This window comes from Haliotis asinina, chromosome 8, assembly GCF_037392515.1.
Source record: "Haliotis asinina isolate JCU_RB_2024 chromosome 8, JCU_Hal_asi_v2, whole genome shotgun sequence".
NCBI classification, from domain to species: domain Eukaryota; kingdom Metazoa; phylum Mollusca; class Gastropoda; order Lepetellida; family Haliotidae; genus Haliotis; species Haliotis asinina.
Genome location: NC_090287.1, coordinates 47035290 through 47058304, shown reverse-complemented (window position 1 = coordinate 47058304; position 23015 = coordinate 47035290). Strand labels below are relative to the sequence as shown.

At 39.5% G+C, this 23015-nt stretch overlaps 1 protein-coding gene across 1 annotated transcript in view; it reads right to left on the bottom strand.

The window, feature by feature from the left end:
* Positions 1–15479, bottom strand: part of LOC137294743 (CDK-activating kinase assembly factor MAT1-like) — a 46437-nt gene extending 30958 nt beyond the window's left edge. The window contains exons 1-3 of the mRNA XM_067825836.1: positions 15336–15479; positions 8375–8527; positions 457–530 (exon numbers count right to left, since the gene is read on the bottom strand). Coding sequence (XP_067681937.1) covers positions 457–530; positions 8375–8527; positions 15336–15424 — 316 coding nt within the window. The 5' untranslated portion in view covers positions 15425–15479. The remainder of the gene's footprint in view (positions 1–456; positions 531–8374; positions 8528–15335) is intronic.
* Between the last annotated feature and the right edge of the window lie 7536 nt (positions 15480–23015).

Genomic DNA, 23015 nt, shown 5'->3' with positions numbered 1-23015 from the left:
CACGTCTAGAGACGACACTTGAAGTAAAAGTGAAGTTCTTGTGGAGTCCCCTGTGGGGAGAGGCAGGTACTTTCGTATCATGACAGTCGTCGATTGCGAGGTAGCCATTCAAGATTGAATAGCAATTTAACTCTGTCAGATCTCCCACTAAGCGAAGCTTGAGGTAATATGCTATAGACCTATGGTAAGGTAAGTAAAAAATTAGAAGTCGATGGATAATAGAAAAGTATACTTTATGGATAACAGCTTCTTTATTTCTATTCTAGCATCATAGAAATAAAGAAGTTGTTATCCATAAAGTATTATACTTTTCTATCAAAAGTCTTAGTTGCATACACATGCTTCTTGGTAAAATGAAAAGCAATACTATATCCATAAGGAATCGCATGTACATTTAGAAAAAAGAAGTGATATCTGAATTACTAGTCAAAACACAGTGTTAAAACAAGGGTTTACCTATTGTTTCAATCATCTCCAGATAGTCATTATAATCCCTCAAGGAGCTGAAGTCTTCTTCTTTCTTGTTGAAACTAAGTATAAACAGAGAAAAAGTGTGAGTCTGATGCCAACTATAGCTATCGAATGGGTTGTTTGATGACAAGTACAGTCAGGGATTTGATTGTTTGATGCAATGTCAGAGCATGGGTTGTTTGATGCCAAATATAGGCATAGAATGGGTTGTTTGATGTGATGTATAGTCAGAGAATGGGTGGTTTGATGCCATGTATAGTCAGGGAATGGGTGGTTTGATGCCATGTATAGTCAGAGAATGGGTGGTTTGATGCCATGTTTAGTCAGAGAATGGGTGGTTTGATGCCATGTTTAGTCAGAGAATGGGTGGTTTGATGCCATGTTTAGTCAGAGAATGGGTGGTTTGATGCCATGTTTAGTCAGAGAATGGGTTGTCTGATGCCTAATCTCTGTCCATCATACTTTGAGAGCTGACTTTCCTTCAAGTGTCAAGGCAATTACAGACATTGTAGCCTCTATTCCCCAGATTCTGATATAATCAATGCAAGATGGATGAGTGAAGTGTCTGTTACATCTAGCACAAACTACCTTGTATGTATGAACCCATCCTCCTCAGTAAATCGTTATCATTCTTTTAGAATTTTAATACACTTTCTAAGCGTCTTTCTTATTCTTTCAACAGTTTCTCATATCTCCGTTTCTTCTTAAAATGAAACAAAATCCCACCATTTTAAGGTACTCAAGAGATATAATAGAAAATAGAATCTGTATGAGACATACAGATTGCACCTGTGGGCAATAAGAAAGACATCATGTAAGCTGGGAGTCGCTTGATCTACCAGAGTAAGTTTTCCATGAGCCTACAGTGACTACCAACGAGAAGAGACTGAGCTAGGGTGTATGCAAGTGTGGTGATACCAAGGATTGAAAACTTTGTTTCAGGTAATTTCCATTCCAGGCTCAAAAGAACAATATAAAGAGTGCATAAAGTGATATAGGACAGGTTTTAAAGTCGGCTCTAAGGGTAGTATGGCAACATGTCCATGTTTTCACCTCTGATACAATATGTATCAGTATGAAATTATACCAGCAATCAATACCAGAAGCTGATGATCTTCATGAATTTTCGTCATGCACTGAACCTTCACTAACTAAACGGTTCTTTATTCTCATACCCCCAAAACCCTCAAGTTTTGGTGCTGTTGACAAATGGTTCGAAGAACTGCCCTCCGCTGACATCATGGGTGTGGAATGCATCAAACCCTTGATGATGGTGTTGTTGATGTAGTATATCTACATAATGTTCGCTAATATGTCTAACCGGAAAGAATTCTATCTTGCAAGATGACTGCAGGTGTGTGACTGCTTGAAAGTCTGAGGCTGTGCACAAGACAAGACTGTGGCAGAGCACAAGTCTGTGGTTGTGCACAAGACAAGACTGTGGCTGTGCACAAGACCAGACTGTGGCAGTGAACAAGTCTGTGGCAGTGTACAAGTCTGTGGCAGTGTACAAGATTGTGGCAGTGTACAAGTCTGTGGCAGTGTACAAGTCTGTGGCAGTGTACAAGTCTGTTGTTAATAAACTGAATATGAAGAAGATATGGGATGTAATTATGTCATTCACAAATTAATTCACAAATTAGTCACTAACATCTACCTAGTAGATATAATGAACCAAAGCTTAATCAAGATAATTCAAACCAAACATTCTGAAAAAAAGTTCATAACTTTGACAGGATGGCTTGGATTAACATAACAGACCATTTCCTAAACCATTCTGCTGGATGAAAATGGGGAGAGTGATGAGGTACGGGCTGGTCAAGTAGTGGCCTGTATGTATGCTCATTAGAGGGGAGAAATTTAGGTGGGATGTTTTATCAAGTTCTTGGGGAACATGAAATTGTCTCAGGAAGAGGGGATGACAAACAAGTAATATGAGTGTGAATGAGGAAACCTCCTGTGTTAAAATGCCTTGGCCTACCCATTGAAATTTAAGTGCTCTAAAAAGAATATTAGAATAAGAATGAAATATATATTGGTAGAACAGTTTGTCTAGGAACATTCAGTGTTCCACTCTACTAATAAAATGACATTGCAGCACAGGTCAATCAACTGAAATAGGTGCCCGTGAAAACCATTATAAACCTATAAAATGAATATGGATGGTAAAGGAAATCATCACAAAGTCACAACACTTCATTTTTCTACGGTTTACCTTTGGTTTTACAGAAAATGTACCTTTGACATCATGTACATTACCAGATAAGGTACTAAATTAGTATGATTTCCAAGTGTTCCGTGTAGGCACCTTAAACATATTCAAACCCTGCCAGTACGATGTTAACCATTTAATGTAATTTTCTGAATAAAATTGATATTTCATACTTATCCTGACTCATGCTAATTGCTTATCTCCTCTTCCCCGGCGAAGGTAGTGGAACACCTAAAAATCCCTTGAAGTTCTCTTCTAAAAGAAGTGGACGTAAAATACACTCACCCACGTGTAGCCTCCCCTTTCCTGCACTCCCGGACACGTGACTGGCCATGCTTGTCACTCTCTCCTTGTATATCGCCCGACACACAAATATAGGAATTCAGCGTTCCTGTGCGGGGCGGCTGGGAGGGCTTTTGTCATGAGTCAGGATAAGTATAAAATATCAATTTTATTCAGAAAATTACATATTTTTCCTTATCCTGACTCATGCTAATTGCTTACAGAATCTGACAGAAACAGTGGTGGGTCAGGCCACGCTGGATTCTGCTGGCTGTCAAAACTTACATCCAATAATTTCCACCACCCCCAACGGGAACTTGTAATGGCGATAATATGGTCATGTTCTACTAATATTCTGGGGGGGGATCACATCCAGCTGAGTTTGTCTTCAGTCAAAGATTTCGTTGACTGGGATGTGTGACATCGAAAGTAACTAGCATCCTGCTGTTTCTGATGCAACTCAATGTCAAGACATTGAAATCAAGGCTAGTTGCGACCCTTCTTCATGTACAAGTATTTACATTACAAGTACAGGGTCCTAATCACTCATGCTATTCGGTTTAAGATGCGTGCATGGACTTTCCACCATTATACTCCGCAGAGCGTCTGGCGTCCACAAGTCACTTGATAAAATGGGTTAGTGAACTCAATGTCTTCGGTGAACTGTTAGTTGCTGAGCCACAACAAGTGGCCCAAACTGATGAATGCCAGAGACGTCCTCCGTGGCTATGTCTCGTAGGTAATGGTTGGCAAACACCGTGTTTGACTTCCAACAGCAGCTCTAACTTTGTGTGGGTCAACAATATAACAGCTCTGATCCACACTGAGATTGTGTTGCGGGATGCTTCCATAGGTGTCTCAGTGGATATAGGGATAAACAGACGCTTGAACCGTTGCCTTCTAGACTTAGTACGTGCGATGTATATCTTCAAGGCTCTCACTGGACATAGTGATAAATCTTGAGTATCCTGTGGTCCTAATATTGAAGATAATGCCGGTATGTGAAATTGCCTATCCGGTTGACCTGGCAATTGATTTTTCGCAATAAAATCCCATTGTAAACCCAGATGGGCTGTCTGTTGACTATTTGCATCAAAACTTATGCAGTTAAAGTCTAGAGCACAAATTTCTGATATTCGTCCAGCTGTAGCCAAGGCAACTAAAAACAGAGTGTTCTGAGTTAGCAGTTTGATTGAGGTCTGGTCACTTGTGAGATGTTGAAGTACGATGTTTAGATCCCATGTTGGAGCTCTAAATCTACGTTGTTGATCTTCCAATTTGAAAGAGTGTAGTAAGGCAAGTAACACAGGTACTTTAGTCAACTTGGTTCCTGTTTCCATGGTGACGACTGAGCTAAGAGCTGCCAAATATGTAGATAATGTGGAGCCTTTCAGACCTCTGGACTGTCGTAGGTGACAGAGATATTCTGCTATCTGTGGATATGCAGCCTTCATCCCCATGAAACCTTTCTTCCTGGCGTATGTCTCAAACTGCTTCCATTTGTCATCATAAAGGGTGTGAGTAGATTTCCGTAAAGCTAAAGTTACTGATTTAGCTGCTCTCGCTGAGTATCCTCTGTTTTAAACAGTTTTTAATATGCTCCACAGGTGAAGTCGGAACACATATGGATTTCCATGCATCTGTTTCGTGTGTGGGTGAACGAGAAGATTTTCCCAATCTGGTAGTTGTAGTACTGGTTGTCCTAACTCTTCTATAAGTGTTGGAAACCAATTTCTCGTTGGCCAATAAGGCGCAACCAAAGTCAGTTGTAGCCTCTTGGTCTGTTTTATATTTTTCGATGACTTTTGGTAGCAGCACTGGAGGGTGAAAAGCGAATGCGTTTAGTCCTTCCCATGGGATGCTGAGGGTGTCTGTTGTCCAGGCTAACAGATCCGGTACTTGGGATACAAACGTTGTTGTCTGTTTGTTAAACCTTGTTGCAAATAAGTCTATTTGCGGCGATCTGAATGTCTGGCTGATTAGTTGAAACGCCTCCCGATGCAACATCCACTCTGTTGGTGATGGACGAAGAGGATGAGACAAAGCATCTGACATAATGTTGCAGACTCCAGGTATGTGATACGCTTTTATTTGGAGATTCACACTGTTGACTAGATCGAAGAGTTGAAATGTCAGTAGTAGAAGAGATGGTCATTGACCCCTATTTGTTTATGTATAAGGCCACTGTTGAGTTGTCTGTGTGTATCATCAGTAGTTTGTCTTTCAACATTGTCACCCAGTGATGGACTGCATGAATGACCACTTTCATCTCCAACTGGTTGATATGAAGAGATTGCTCTCCTTTGGTCCACATCCCTGCTGCTACTTTGTTGTCTAGATGGGCTCCAGATCCTTGCATCGATGCATCTACATAGAGATGGTTGTTGAATGCTTGCTCTATCATATAAGTCCCTGCGCAAATGTTCGATCGGTGAGTCCACCAAAGTAAAACCGGCTTCAGGTTGTCTGGGAGTGGAATCTGATCTCTGTTGTTGAGATGAAGATTCAAGAAATGTTGTAATGGGCGTCATTGTAGTCTTCCTCTTCTGGTCATGTCTTGTGCTGACGTGAGGAGACCCAATAGACACTGCCATTGTCGAAGTGTCAGCGGAGAGAGTAGAGCTTGATTTATCATGTCTTGAATCTTGACCCACCGGTCCTCTGGGACGACAATCTGATTCGATGTTGTGATGAAACGAATCCCGAGGAAATTGAGATCTCGTTGAGGTTCTAACTCCGACTTCATGTGGTTTACTAACCACCACATTTGTGTTAGTAGCCTGATTGTGAAATCTAACTGTAGTTTGAGTACTTTTCTCTTGATGCGCTTGTATGCCGTCATCCAGATGAAAGGCACTGTGTAACCCCCTCAGGTGTAGATATTTGACTATGGGCTTGGTTACCCATGTAAACAGCCAGAGGTGGAATAATTCTCAGTGAGATCTTGTAGCCCTCTTTCAGAATTTTCATGACATAGTCGTCTTTGAGGATTCTCCAGTTTTCCCAGTACAGTTGAAGATGGTTGTACAGGAACGCCTGGGGGTGGAAGACTCCAGTCGTTATGAACCTGATCTTCAATAATGCCCTCTTCTCCCACCCCTAGACGTACTGCTGGATGTCTGGGGGCGCTTGTTTCCTCCATGGGAGCGATGAAAAGAAGATGTCCTCTCTTTATGCATATTGAACATTTTATCTCTTGCTCTTTGAACCCTGGAGAACTTGGACTTAAGGGTGTAACGTTGATTAGTCTGCTTAAGTACTGACGTCAGAGTGTCGATAGACTTGATCATCATAACTTCTCTGGAGTCTTGAGCAACCGTCCTAGCTACCTCTGCAATCTTCCCATCGAAAAGAGTAGGTGCTGACCATGGAACTTGATACAAAGGTTTGGTAAAGTTCTCACCCTATGACACTCTAGATAGGAGATCTTGTCGACGAAGTAAATTCAATCCTGCCGTAGTAGACGCTAAGTGATCGGCCATAAATTGCTGATCCTTCTTCTGAGTTACCAACGCTGACAGGATCATCCTTTCCTCCTCATTATCCAGATAACTGAACTTTGCAATGAGAGTTTCGTAGATGCTCTTCAGCGAGCCAGTCCAAAGAAAGTACGTCTCGTAGTGGTGCCAAGCTGTGCAAGCCTCTAGCCATCTACCTTCTAAGATTTATTGCGGGCTGGAGTGATGATTTTATAAGCTTCATCCACGTCCGGTGCTCAGACGACTGGCTCCATATGATGTAGAGGGAAGCAACACGTGTTGAACGACGGTACATGCTGTTGTTGAAAATTAGTTGCTGACTTGATGGATCTCTCCTATAAGAGTCCATGGCTAAGGGGGGTGATGATTGTTGACAGCGCCTTCGATGAATAGGGGAGAGTGACGAAGACCTTCTGCGTTGATCAGTGAACTTGCGAGTGCACTCACGCAAGTGAGAATTCTCACCGGCGCAAGTGCACCCATGCAAGCGTGAGCGCACCTACACCAACGCAAATCCTCACTCCCATGAGTGCACTCACTTGGCGTGGTTGGTTCTCTCTCGACTGCGACATGAAGAGGGGGACGCTGATGACGATCTTCCTCAGGTGTGTGCATACACATCCTCTTCATCTTCCAGCATGAGTGCTGTTCTAGATGAGTGCTCATGCCGAGCTGTAGTCATCGATGATGACGAGTGCACTCGTCTCTCCTCTTCTAAACGTCACTCCATGAGATTCATCATACTGCTGTATGAAGGCTCCTGGGTCAAAATGCTGCAAAGTTTGTAGCAACGGTTGATCTATATCTACTGTTGATGAAGTCTGTGTTGTCTGAAGATTCTGCGTTGTCTGGCAATTTTCCTCTGGGTTGAGAGGAGTAGAAGATGTTGTCGGGGTAGATCTAGATGATGTGATCCGATGACTGTGTTGGTTGATATCTACCTCGTCGTGTATAATTCATTCATGTAGAGGGACAATTTCTTCACCAAACGATTTCTGTGAGGATTTCAAAGAGGATGATTTCATCTTTGATGACCTAGACTTCTTCGGTTGAGACGATCCTGTTTCTGAGGAAGATCTCTTCTGAGATACAGGGGACGACACACCGGACCCCAGACATAGCCCCAGAAAAACGCCATACATTTCACTGGAATGAATCTCAGCAGATGTGGTTAACAAATTACCCAAACTTAAATCACTTGTTTTAGACATGACTAATGCAAGCCACCGTTGCTTGTCCCTAGCACGTTTGTAAACAGACCGTGTATAAAGAGTAAATTCTGAATCAGACAATTCTATACAAAATTTACAATGATTCTTAGAAGAATATATGGGTTTGCACATCGGGCAAATTAAATGAGGATCAACTGCCGACAGCCGCAATCTACATAGTAGACACGATTGCATGAATTGGGACTAAGTCTCAAGCGAAGAAATACATGCTTAATATTGACATAATTATGACAAATTTGATAATGTATAATGCATATACATATCCAAAAACCATATACGAGCAGAATTTAGTTTAAAGACCAAAACAAAGAAAGATTATTGGGACCTTCAGGTGCCTCCAGCCGCACACGTCGGGCCATACATACATAGTGACAAGCATAGCCGGTCACATGGCTGGGAGCACGGGAAAGGGGAGGCTACACATGGGTATTTTACGTGAGTGTATTTTACGTCTGCTTCTTTTAGAAGGGAACTTCAAGGGATTTTCAGGTGTTCCACTACCTTCGCCGAGGAAGAGGAGATAAGCAATTAGCATGAATCAGGATAAGGAAAAATAAAAATTTAAGTTAAAAATTTAAACCCCGCATTTATAACATGTTTGATTTGCCATATAATAACCTTTTCTTCTTTGTACAGTCATGTATTTTACACATTTATTCTAAACAAACTTTGTTGTAATGTATTAAAATGTTTCTCACTCTCTAAGTATTTTCTTTCTGATGTCAAGCTCTTTCTCCACATTGGAGTCCTCAAAGATTTGTAGGCGAAAGTTGTTCCTCCTAAGAGCAGTTCCACATTCTGGACATGCACCTGACCCCTTGATGAACAACATGTCCACACAGCTCTCACATCTACAACAGTGGAACAGTAAAACTGTATGCCATCACAACTACAACACTGAAAACTGCAACTATAAATTGTATATTTCTACATTAATTCCATCTCACATTATGCACCTTTGCTTTTTCTCACAACCCTGGAAATGACATGTAACAATGTTTTCAGCCTCTTGTAACCCTTCTCCAGAACACATCCAAGCTTCCTCTATTGCTGTAGTCACGCAAAGCATGAGTCTTGCTCTGGCTGACCACGAGACACTCAACTGTATAGGGTGTGGTGGGTGACCTGTTTAAGGTGCCAGGATAATGATCCAGTGGGCTTAAGGTTCTGGGATTAAGCCCACCTGTGACTGGGTATAAAAAACCTTTGTACTTTGTGTACAGACTCTTTCTGAACTGTTACATCCCCTAGTGTCTGTGCACTTAAGAGCACCTATTGGTAAATGGCCAGGTCATCTCATGAATATGTTAAGATAGGGTGCACATCAGCTGGATGTCATTATTCCAGACTTTGCCTCTCATCTTGTGAGGGTTTGAAGCATATAAAGGAGCTATACCCACAAAAGTGTAAGCCTTCAGGATCTCTGAACACATCCAGAAGGCAATAGTGTTGCCACTTTAGAAACTGGGAAGAAGATATGTTTGGGAGTCTTGCAAGTCAGCAATATATATCGTCACTTCACAGAGTAAAAGATCTTTAGGCCTGAGGATAGAAGACAGTAGTGGAATGGTGAACATTATCTGATTGTCCTGGCAACTGGTTCTTTGCAAAGAAATGTAACCTGAGACCAAAAGGAACTCCTTGCCAGGTTTCCTCTGCTCAAAGTATACCCAGCTCACACATGAAGCTCTGAGCAGGAACGAGGAAGAAGTTCGGACATCAAGGGAGGTGAGTGAGTGAGTGAGTGAGTGAGCGAGTGAGAGAGAGGTTTTAAGCCACACTCAGCAAATTTTCCAGCTATATGGTGAGCATTGATCTACGCAATTGGGATACCATGACATGTGTCAACCAAGTCAGTGAGCCTGATCCAGTTAGTTGACTCTCAGTCTTCTCACAAGCATGGGTTACTGAAGATCAATTCTGACCCAGATCTTCATGGCTCATCATCAGTCAGTAGCAGTCTCTGAGGTTGGAGGAGTACAAGAGATATCCTGACATGATAAAGGAAGTTGACTGAACCTCTTTTGAAGTTTATCCATGGGATGTGACAAAGTGGTAAGATGAACGCTCTCAGTGCTACCATTTGGTGTTGAGATGTGTGCTTCAAAACAGTTGAGAAGAGGAGAGAAAGTAACTTCTTCCCCTAGTCTTTATTACCAAGTCGGTCAGCAAACAAAGTTTGATTGTTTGTTTCAATCGCTTTAGAACACATTTTGAGCCTCAAGGGTCATCAGTGCTATTTCCAAATGACCCGCCATTGTGTTCAGATGATTCTGGTATCCATTCTTACACTTTGTATCATCTTCATGATAATTAAAATGCAGTGATAAAGCTTAGACCTGTAAATCATGTTTTCCCCCAAGTCTGGTTACATACAAAAGTAAGGACATTCCCACTTGGAACACTCTGTACAATGTCTAGATGCAAGAGCGGAATAATCACACATCACTATTACACAAGCTTGATATGGCCAGACTTATTCCTTGATAAATGAGTAAGGAGTGGACAAAAGGGCATCTGTCAGAATGTTGGTGCTGACCTGTACAAGGTCACACAGCTGCAAAATTCTCATCCTCACAGGTGGAACATTGTTTTGCTAGCTTCTTTTATATTACAAAGTTGTGTTCACGTCCCAAAATATAATACATCAAAGAGAAAAGGATTTCTCTATGAGCGGATGTCAGCACCTTCTGATGACAAAAATGAGAAAGGAGACAATTACGAGTCTCGTGGTGAACCAGAATGTTAAACATGTTTTACATGAGCTTACAGTGACTGCCTACACCAACAGATGGAGTTTGTGTGTGTTCAGACTTGGCAGTTAAAAGAGGCTGAAACCACGGATCCAGACTGATCCACTGAAGGGTTGTAAGAACAAGAGAATGTTCATAAAATTAATTAAGGCAATTTTAAAAATTCACCTGTATGTCTTGACATGTACAATACAGTACAACTGTATGTCTTGACATGTACAATACAGTACAACTGTATGTCTTGACATGTACAAAACTGTAGACCTGTACGTCTTGACATGTACAATACAGCAGACCTGTATGTCTTGACATGTACAATACAGCAGACCTGTATGTCTTGACATGTACAATACAGCAGATCTGTATATCTTGACATGTACAATACAGTACAGTTGTATATCTTGACATGTACAATACAGCAGACCTCTATGTCTTGACATGTACAATACGGCAGACCTGTATGTCTTGACATGTACAATACAGCAGATCTGTATATCTTGACATGTACAATACAGTACAGTTGTATATCTTGACATGTACAATACAGTAGACCTGTATGTCTTGACACGTACAATACAGTAGATCTGTGTGTCTTGACATGTACAATACAGTACAGTTGTATGTCTTGACAAATTGTCATGCTAATTAAATAGACAAAAGCAGGAAAGCTTCGACAAAACAGAAAGCCAGATTTTACCACAAGTATTTTTAGACTATTTTCTGGGAGAGCGGTGTTGTGTATTACCGAACAGCTAACAGCACATTCCGCCTAATTCCTACCCTGTTTCATCCCATATAACAATAATTAACACACACAATGAACTATTCAATATGCATCATATACAGGCGTGAAGACAAGATAATTCCTCTTAGTAAACCTGTTTCCGCCAAATACCTCACTCGATCTAATTGTCAGTTTTTGCACTCTTGTCGGCTCTGCCGAACAGTGACTTCGGGCTGTTCTGAACAATGACGTCAGGCTATTCCGAACACTTGTGTCGGGGTATTCCACGCCATTCGTCGGACTGACGTCCTCAGTGTCGAGTGTTTAAGTTCAAGTGCGGTCATTTCGTTCACATTATGTATATTTCCTTAATATTACAAAATGTCTTCGCTCAGTGTACTGATATACCTTGTACACGTCCTATAACAGTATGGCGCAATAGTGTAACTATAACTCATATATTATACATATATTAGAATATACATGTTGTTGCAAACAAGGTCAGATATGTTATTGTTTGATGTGTTATATCAACATCAAGTTAATGATGATAAAATTCTCCAGGTAACCATGCAGGTAAAACAAGTTACATATGTACCATTCAAATACTTCAATGAATGCATCATATGAAATAATTCATGCCTGTATATTTATGCAATTTATGCATATGAGCATGGATCAAACCCACTTCATGTGGTATAAAATGTATTTGTCAGGTGTGGTGCTGAGCTACTACATACCAGATAAAAACCTTTTCATTTTGTGTTTACAGTGAAGGGGTTTTCTTGTTCTCTATGGAAAATAAGTTGTGAGGAACGATTCTGGACATGACAGTGCCACCTACAACTTTGAAAGAAGATGGTTATAGTCACCTGAACCAAAGTCAGGCCACCCCGCTGAGGATTGTGGGGACTAACTGGTGGGTCACCAGTTATTGACAAATACAAAAATCCTTTCAGTACTGATCTTAAAAACCTGACTGAAAATTTCTTGATTGGCATTGATCAATATAGTCTACCGAAACGTGAAACATACTAGTATGTGAAAGAGCAATATGGAAGAACTACAAACTATAAATTGGACCATAACCAGTGCTTAAAGAAATAGTCAGTTAAGGTAATAGGTTGCATCTTGCAAAAGCACATGTGATTCCATTTTTGTATAATTTAAGGAGGTCAGATAAGTAATTTGACATACAGTAGGCCCAAACACAGAAGAAATATTCCTTCATTTTTGTTCAAAATGCAGCAGTTTGAAGGCAAGAATTCACTACTTGAGAGATAAGCAGAAAAAACTCTATAGGAAACTCCCTGCACTTTTTAACTTGATCACTTAATTGATGTTTTGTTCAAAATACAGTTCTTATATTCAGTCGTAAATCATAAAACTGCCAGGTATCAAACAGGTATTCCTGAACAGTGTCTCAGTACAAATTTGTTCCAGTATGTATCTATTTCTCAGGTATTTCAAACGTAGATCACTTATGCTATCTTCATTTAAAGATCTTTATTTTTATTGAGTTGATATCTGTCTGGTCGCTTTCTTATTTAAACATTATTTCAGTAAATGTATGGAGAAAACTGAACTGTTTTGAATGCAAAGCGACTTGATCACATATGGGCATTACTGCACACAACGTCAATGACACTTTCTATTATTTCATGTGGCATTTAGAAAAACATGAGGCATACGGAATATGAGAATGCAGGAAAAAATTATTTACTCGAAGCTGCACTTTTAAATGCATGGTTAACGTGTATGTATTTTATGATATGTGGACATACCATATGTGAGACAAAATTCACTGGCCATGGAAAGTAATGGAATTATGTATTTCAACAGGGACAAAGGTGAAAATAATTAAATGACGTGCAAGATGCCCACCAGTTAGTGATAGCGCACAGTCTCAGGGAAACCACTCTCAACAAAGTCGTGAAATTAACTGCCCTTCATATTCCTATAAAGTCACGGTCAAATATCCCAAATGTTTATCAAACGTTTTGCTTCAACAAACATGTTCCTGATGGAAAAGTATGTTGTTCCCCAACCTAATGTTTGGAGTTATTGTCTGAGTTATTTGGATTGGTAGAACGCAATAGCTTGTACAGTAAAATCGATTCCTTTATGAACGATCGTCATGTTTTTGGTTAGCAGGGCATGTTTCCAAAGTTAAGTATTATTTATGTCCAAAGAACAAGTTCAATTCTAACACCTATGGCTAGAAAATGGAGACATGTATAATTAACTTGTTTTCTGTTTGTCTTGAAACTTTATAAAGAAGATGGAGTAATTAAAAACTGTTTTTTCAGTATCAACAAATAAGCGACACAGCTTGTTTGGTAATACCCCACACTGCACTAGACATAACAAAAATAATAAAAAGTGCCCACTGGAAGTCAGGAAGATTAAATATCCCAAGTTCAGCAATTTGTATGCTGTAATGTTATGTGTAAAAGCAAAAAATGTTCTAGGAGTGGATTGTGGAGGTTAAAAGTACAAAAGAAACTTATGTATGCCTCCTTTGAGGTAACATTGTAGGGATCATAAACAGGGCATCATGCTGGGTTGTGTTAGACTCATTCTTGTCAGATCAGGAATACATATTCTGGTGATATCATTTGACTAGAATGAAACTTAAGGGAGGATACAGGCAGAAATCTTTCCCACTGGTGTTTTTATGTTGTTGTTCTGTCTTTATCACGTATATATTTGATCCTTCACCGTAACATTCCTTCCAAATACTTTTGGCTCTCCTTGAAACATTTCAGTGTTACTGTTTTTGTAGGGCTTATTGCACCTATAAGACCAGACACTATGATGTACCACAAAGCAGGGATACTCTACAACAGGGATAGGTCACTCAGTTGCTTTCTTTACCATTTGTACTAATCAATGTGTGCCTCGTCATGCTCCAACACACAGAGTGACTTGGCTCGTTCCCAGTGCAACTTCAGTTGTGTTTAACCAGGGAGACTATATAGAGTATATACTTTGTAGATTATCCCTGGTTTAACAGAACTTCAGCCAGTTTATTGTATCAGTCAGAATTTTACAATGAATGAATGAATTATAGTAAGAATTAAGAGCAAGAATTATGTGAATGAATGAACGAAATAACGAAAAAGAATAAAAGAAAGAAGTACATATGTGAATGAATGAAAGAATAAATGATACACCGCGGCCTTCCCTCCGAAAACATGATAAAGAACGCAAAAGTATCGTGACAACACGTGTTAACATCAGCTGTCCCTTTAAAAAATCTACTTAGAAACATTTTTGTTTACATTAATAATTAATTCAGATATCTTATTGCATGTGGGGAATAGAATGGACAATAACAAAATGTTAACTGACACTGTCCCACTGCCCTCAAAAATAAAGTGTAAAACTCTCCCAAAGCATTCTAAAACACCTTTCCAGTTTTGTCAAATAATAAGGTCAACAAGAAAGAAAGAAATTATGGAACTATAACCCTCAAGCATCAATGGCGAATCAGATCAGATCGGCAATATGTCATATTTTTCAAACACCTCAAATACACTCTAACATTTTGTTTAAGATTATGGAACTATCACTATTACTTGCAAACACATTTCACCTGATAGTATATTCCCCTCATATGAATTAAAGGTGTATGTGAAAGATGTTTTTGAGGAAGTAACTAGGAATACTAAAACAACGGCGTATAGCATTTCAATGGCGAAATGTCATATTTTTCACACACCTCAATTACACTCTAACAATTTTTAAGTCATAAAACTGTCACTATTACTTGTGAATACCTTTCAACTAAAGGTATGTTCTCCTTCTGAAAATTAAACAAATGTGTGAAAGAATTCTTTCCATTCCCCCTACCGCAGATTACCAGAGGTAACACTACGTGGTTCAAACCTATATATTGTGAATTTTTTAGTTATTTTTGTGAGTCCTCCAGTAATTGTGTTAGGCTGCGTTGATGTTTCTAGTTAGTATATATCAATTTATAGATATTACTTAGGATAGGGGAACGGGTTGAACTCTTGCCACCATAACATTTTCCCGTAACTCATGATAAAATAAAAATCATTCCCCCAAACAAGGATCGATTTATCGTGATCGAAAAAAGGACGATGAAATATAGTTGCTGGTCATTCGAAATTTACAAATAAATATTATTTGTATACACATGAAACATTAACGCACAATGAGTGTCCACACACGTTGACGAGTAATTTTAGTGAAGGGTTCCGATATTTTGTTGTTTTACATCTTGGACAACCCTGTTCATCCATATTTAGATGTTTCTCAGTCTTCTCAAGCACATTCGGGCAAGAGTGATTACCTCCCTTTGACCATCTCCGTCTCCAGATTGCACGTGCCTGAAACTCGGTGTCAGACTAAAGCAGCACTTATCGGATTCGGTAAACCAACTAATTCATCCACGTGTCGCCAGTTACACAGAGTAGTGCAAAAAGTATTCGGACACTTGACGTAATTTCCATTGACCACATGTTAATTTTGTGTAGTATAAATAATTTTTATGAATTTGATTTTCGAACGACCAAAGTGAAATTGCGTACATGTGTGATGAATCATCTTACTTATTAAATTACTGTTCTGTTCGAGGTTCCGTTGCTTTTTTTCGTAGAATGGCAAGAAATTTATCGACACATGTACAGAGCCGCGAGTTCATCCACACGGCAGCTTATTGGATTGTGCTGTGTATCAACGTAAGTTGATAAATGATATTTTAAGAAATGTATTATTGAAACCATATTAAATAAATTGGGGTTTTGCAATTTTTACTACAATGCGATTTTAATGTAAAAAAACTGAAGTTCAGATTGTCCAAATGTTATGAGAAGGTTTTACAGTATTGACAAGAAGTGTTTTCCATAGAAGAGGAGGAGGTATATAATACTGTTTTATGGAATAACAGAAACATTTTATGTACTAAAAAAGTCTCAAGAATATTGAATGGAAAAATGCAAGAATTATCTTGATGATGAACACGGCGTCCTTTTATCCCAATCTAACTTAAACTTCAAGTTTAACATTTTGACTTCTAACACCAAAAAACACCACCACCCCCTTAAAAAAACCCAACCAACCAACCAACCAAACAAACAAACAAAAAACCCAGCAAAAAACAAAAAACACCTTAAATGCTATTAAGAGATTTGTAGGGAAAAACGAATGTTTGCTACAACCCAGGCTACCAGAGAACCCCTTAAATGACAGCATTCCAGTAAATGAGTCACCAATAAAATCTAAATTTTGGTACAGTTTATTGCATCAGAAATCACTTAAGACATCTCCTGATGTTGCAAAAGACAAATGAGACCTATTATGAGTTTACCCCTCGAAAATAAATTTAAATAACTCTACTTCAAAATTTTACACTCTATTGTACCATTTTATGTTTACTTACAGGAACTTAACGTTAAGAATACTGCGAGAAGTGTGATTTAACTGATACGTACTGTTTATCATTATATGCTTTGTTGTTCATCAGTCTTGCCTTTTTGGTTGAAGTTAATCGACTGGCAACACCATAATTTATGTAGACATTTCAAACCACAAAGTTACAGAGAGAATGCATTGCTTGGATGTCAGGGAACAGATAACATTATCAGTCTTAATTATGTCTCCACAGTAACAACATTTTATGTTTACAAGTGCAGTGTGTCAAATACTATTCCAACACCCAAAGCTTTTAATAGGGAATTTATCAAACTACGTAATAAATCGTAGTTCTTAGAAATATACAGTGATAACGTTAACCAGTTCTGACTGTATGTTTCAGTGAAAAAGCTTGTATTTAATGTATGTTGGACGAAGCTAGGTCTGTACACGACCACGACGCCCTGATCACGTGGTATATGTAGGTCGATATGTACCAGTCGTGGTCTTATGTGTGTGTCAATAAAGAGTGAGAAGAAAATACAAGTTGATAAATGTGATGTTATTAGTTAAATACTGGTCGGAAAATTGAACTTAATTTATGTGCTCAGAGAAGAAATGATTTCAAATATGCCGCTCAAATTTTACAAAGATCCATTGTAAACTCATTTCATGAAAATTATTTATGCCGCACGGAAATAACATTAAGTGTCCGAATTCAGTGTCCGAATACTGTTTGCAGGCTTCCACATGTGAAAAGTTATGGTTTTCATGGTCACATCTCTCCCGTTTATTAAAGTGAAAATTATGCTGCTTATAGCTCATGCAGATATTGTATGACACAACCACACAAATCACACAGTTATACATTTTAAACTTATGACAGTAGGTACTGTGGAGTAATACTCTTTCAAGACACAGATGTAGATCATTACATGATTTCCAAATCACAATACTGACGGTGGGGGCAACTGGGCAAGGGTGCTTTGCATTGATGAATACTATAAGTTATAAAACTGTACAAATATGCACTGGGCGTAGAGCTGTTAAACTGAGAGAGATTGGGATGAAGGAATTCATTTTTTTATCTTTGATGTTCGAATCTTACTCTTTGGGTTAGGCTTTGGTCGTATGGTAACTGTGGCACATATAGAAATAGTGACAATGTGGCAAATCAGCTTGAACGCACTTTCGTCTACTGATGCCAACACGTGTGCAACGGAAAGTATAATGTCGCTGAAACATTTAAGAGTTACAACTCAACTGTAGCAGAGACAACAATTGAAATAAACAAATTGTCAGTTCATCGAGCTTTAGTGTTGTTACTCACTCCCTGTCATCCTTTGAGTGCTAAATACATTTCCAGTTGTAACAGGTCAAGTTACTCATGAAGCAGGCGCATGACCATGCTTTGCTTGTCCAAAAACACAACATACATTTGGCAGCAACCTGCAGCAGCGCCGAAAGTCGAGGATACGCCTGACAATGACAACGACATCGATATGTCGAAGTAAGTGGCAGTGAGTGGAACAAACTGTACTTAGTGGTACCAAAAACTGACAGCTGCTACGGATGTATGAAAATAAAACAAATAAACTCATTATCCAAAACTTACCGGACAAGTCGTTTCTTGTTTCGGGATGACAGCACAAGAGCATACAAAGTTCGTATGGAAACAGAGTAACTCCAAGACCTTTCCATTATCCGCACCAGACTAGTCTTCCACTGAACATGTCTGGGATAGCCGGCCCAACTGAATATAAGAACTGTATTTTCAACAAAACATCAATCAAGTGATCGAGTTAAAAATTTTACGGAGTTTCCAATAGAGTTTTTTTCTGCTTATCTCTCGAGTAGTGAATTCTTGCCTTCAAACTTCTGCATTTTGAACAAAAATGAAGGAATATTTCTTCTGTGTTTGGGCCTACTGTATGTCAAACTACTTAACTGACCTCGTTAAATTATACAAAAATGGAATCACATGTGCTTTTGCAAGATGCAACCCGTTACCGGTCAGATGACCCCGTTAAACTCTTGAAATATTCTCCTCATTAAAGATGTAAAATATCAATAGCTGTGACATGTTTATGTTGAATAGCTTCTACTTTTTAATAGTACATAATTTAATGTATGTTGTATTGATTGTAATGCCTTTATTCTGATAAGCAGACATGCCAACGTGTTGTTGCAGTCTCAATGAACTTTAAAAAGTACGCCATGCCCACCCGATGCTTATTTCATTCACCGTAACGGACTGCCATAACAGGAATTACCTTCCTGCTTACTTGTGTCATCATTGTTGGGACGTTCGACGACATCTGGATCAAACCAACGAAAATGAATGAAAATATACATCCATTCTCTCCTTTTCCCCCACGAACCAAATCCCTTACAAGTAACAGGAACTCAGAAATACCAGAGGCATTTTCACAAAATGTAATTAAAAAGTAACGCTGCGTTTGTATGTCTTTGTATTCATGTGTTTGTGTGTCAGTCTGTATGTGTTTGTATTCATGTGTTTGTGTGTCAGTCTGTATGTCTTTGTATTCATGTGTTCGTGTGTCAGTCTGTATGTCTTTGTATTCATGTGTTCATGTGTCAGTCTGTATGTGTTTGTATTCATGTGTTTGTGTGTCTGCATGTCTTTGTATTCATGTGTTTGTGTGTCAGTCTGTATGTCTTTGTATTCATGTGTTCGTGTGTCAGTATGTTTGTCTTTGTATTCATGTGTTCGTGTGTCAGCCTGTATGTGTTTGTATTCATATGTTCGTGTGTCAGTCTGTATGTCTTTGTATTCATGTGTTTGTGTGTCTGCATGTCTTTGTATTCATGTGTTTGTGTGTCAGTCTGTATGACTTTGTATTCATGTGTTCGTGTGTCAGTCTGTATGTCTTTGTATTCATGTGTTCGTGTGTCAGTCTGTATGTGTTTGTATTCATGTGTTCGTGTGTCAGTCTGTATGTCTTTGTATTCATGTGTGTGTGTGTCAGTCTGTATGTCTTTGTATTCATGTGTTCGTGTGTCAGTCTGTATGTGTTTGTATTCATGTGTTCGTGTGTCAGTCTGTATGTCTTTGTATTCATGTGTTCGTGTGTCAGTCTGTATGTCTTTGTATTCATCGTTTCGTGTGTCAGTCTATATATCTTTGTATTCATGTGTTTGTGTGTCAGTATGTATGTCTTTGTATTCATCGTTTGTGTATTGGTGTGTATGTCTTTGTATTCATGTGTTCGTGTGTCAGTCTGTATGTCTTTGTATTCATGTGTTCGTGTGTCAGTCTGCATGTCTGCATTCACGTGTTCGTGTGTCAGTCTGTATGTCTTTGTATTCATCATTTCGTGTATTAGTCTCTATGTCTTTCTATTCTTAGGTTCACGTGTCATACTGTACCGTCTATGTATTCACCAATCCTTGTGTCTGAATAGCTTTGTATTCATTAATGCGTGTAACAGTCTGCATGTCTTTCTATTCTTCAGTTCGTGTATCAGTCCATATGTCCATATATTCATGTCTTCGTGTGTCAGTCTGTATATGCCTTTATATACATGTGTTCGTATGTCAGTCTGTATTCCTTTGTATTCACCTGTTCGCGTGTCAGAGAGAAAAGCAGGGAAACACACATGCAGGAAGACAGAGAAACAAGGAAATACACACATATACAGAGAGTTAGAGAAACAAGGAAATACACACATATACAGAGAGTCAGAGAAACAAGGAAATACATACACAGAGAGACAGAGAAACAAGGAAATACACACATATACAGAGAGTCAGAGAAACAAGGAAATACATACACAGAAAGACAGAGAAACAAGGAAATACACACATATACAGGGGGACAGAGGAACAGGGAAATACACACATATACAGAGAGACAGAGGAACAAGGAAATACACACATATACAGGGGGGCAGAGGGACAGGGAAATACACACATATACAGGGGGACAGAGGAACAGGGAAATACACACATATACAGGGGGACAGAGGAACAAGGAAATACACACATATACAGGGGGGGGGGGGGGGCAGAGGAACAGGGAAATACACACATATACGGGGGACAGAGGAACAGAGAAATACACACATTTACGGGGAGACAAACAGGGAATACCCACATGTATATACAAGAAGACAGAGCAACAGTATATATACAGTATATATGTAGACAGACATACATGCAGACAGGTATATACGAGCAGTGGAATCGACACAGTTATATAAGAGCAGAGGAATAGGCAGACACAGTAAGACATTGGAGCAGAGACACTGAACAAACAAGAAAAGAGAAAAGGAGCGAACGAGTGAATGAGTTAAGTTTACGCCGAACTCAACAATATTCCAGGTATATGGCCGCAATCTGTAAATAACCGAGTCTGGACCAGACAACCCAGTGATCAACAGCATGGGCATTCACTAACGCAATTGGGAACCGATGACACTTTTCAACCAAGCCAACGAGCCCGACCACTCGATCTCGTTAGTCGCCTCTTACGACACGCATGAGCTACTGAAGACCAATACGCGGGTTACGTGACGAGAAATAAACAGATAGGTGAGGTGAATAGACAGATATATAGGAACATAAAAGGATTGAGGAATAGACACATATACATAAATACACAGGAGCCGATATATAGACAGGCACACAGTATTACACCATACGTCTGTTCGTCACTGTCCCAGTTCATTGTAGTGGTCCGTAAATAAGCGGGGACTACAAAGACACAGAGAGGACAGAGGACTACAGAACATTCAGACTGACACAGAGAACAGAGCAATACGGAACTTTCAGGCTGGCACAGAGAACAGAGCAATGCAGAACATTCAGACTGACTCACAGAACAATACACAGATATACAAATGGTGTTTGTGTCCGTCTATACGACAGTAAGTGTAGATCTGTCTCCGCATCTATCGATTATATGATCAGTTTCACTTCTCGTGGCCCCGTGTGGAATATAATCAATTTAACCTTTGAAAATAATAGCAAAATTACCGGTACAGTTTGGAGCTCTCTATCAAAGTATTTATATACGTGTGATAGCAATTTGATATGAGTTGTTGGTAAATTATAGTTGATTATAATAATCTGTGTGGTTGTACACTGAATGTGTGTGAAGGAGAGACAGCCCGCACCTGCAGGGCCATATTGAGACAACGGGCAGTCCTTATTACCAATCTCCACCCCCGACCCTCATCGCGGCCGCCAAGCGGACTGGAAGCAACATAATAGATCTCACTCAAATGCTTGTTAATTTGCTACTATAAATTCACTGCTGGCAATAAAACAAATTATTGTCATAAACACGTGTCTCATTTGCATTGGCTATTGTCATTTAGAAGGCATTATTTGTCAGTGCTCAGCAGGCAGGTTTTATTGTCGTGAATCAGTATACAGTGTGGATTATTGAAGTCAATTAACGATTCTTCATTTTTCCACAAAGCACATCGAGTATAATACATATATAATATGGATGTTCTCGTGCGACACCTGTATTTGTGCTGCAGTAACGCACTGCTTACCACACTGTCATTAGTTTTGACCATGTGTGGGCGTGGCTACACAATTACTATATGATAAACTGGACCGTGTTAAATGACAAATCATACGGTAGACATTTACGTGGACTTTCTATTTGCAGGAAATGAAATCATATATTAAAGTCATCCACCTAATATGCACTGCAAGTTTTATGCGTATTTTCCAAACTGTTGGAAATTGTTGTGTCCTTTTCTTTCCTTTTGTCAGCAGCATTTGTGACCCATTGTCTTCGACGAATTAGTGTTCCGTTGTGTCCACGGATAGTGATGTCTTTTGTGTCAGAGAAATTAGTGACCCCTAGTGTCAGAAGAATTAGTGACCCCTAGTGTGAGTGGAAATAGTGACCCCTAGTGTCAGAAGAATTAGTGACCCCTAGTGTCAGAGCAATTAGTGACCCCTAGTGTCAGAGGAATTAGTGACCCCTAGTGTCAGTGCAATTTGTGACCCCTAGTGTCAGTGCAATTAGTGACCCTAGTGTCAAAAGAATTAATGACCCCTAGTGTCAGAAGAATTAGTGACCCTAGTGTCAGAAGAATTAGTGACCCTAGTGTCAGAAGAATTAGTGACCCCTAGTGTCAGAGGAATTAGTGATCCCTAGTGTCAGTGCAATTAGTGACCCTAGTGTCAAAAGAATTAATGACCCCTAGTGTCAGAAGAATTAGTGACCCTAGTGTCAGAAGAATTGGGGACCCTAGTGTCAGAAGAATTAGTGACCCCTAGTGTCAGAGGAATTAGTGACCCCTAGTGTCAGTGCAATTAGTGACCCTAGTGTCAGACGAATTAGTGGCCCCTAGTGTCAGAAGAATTAGTGACCCCTAGTGTCAGAGGAATTAGTGACCCCTAGTGTCAGTGCAATTAGTGACCCCTAGTGTCAGAGGAATTTGTGACCCTAGTGTCAGAGGAATTAGTGACCCCTAGTGTCAGAAGAATTAGTGA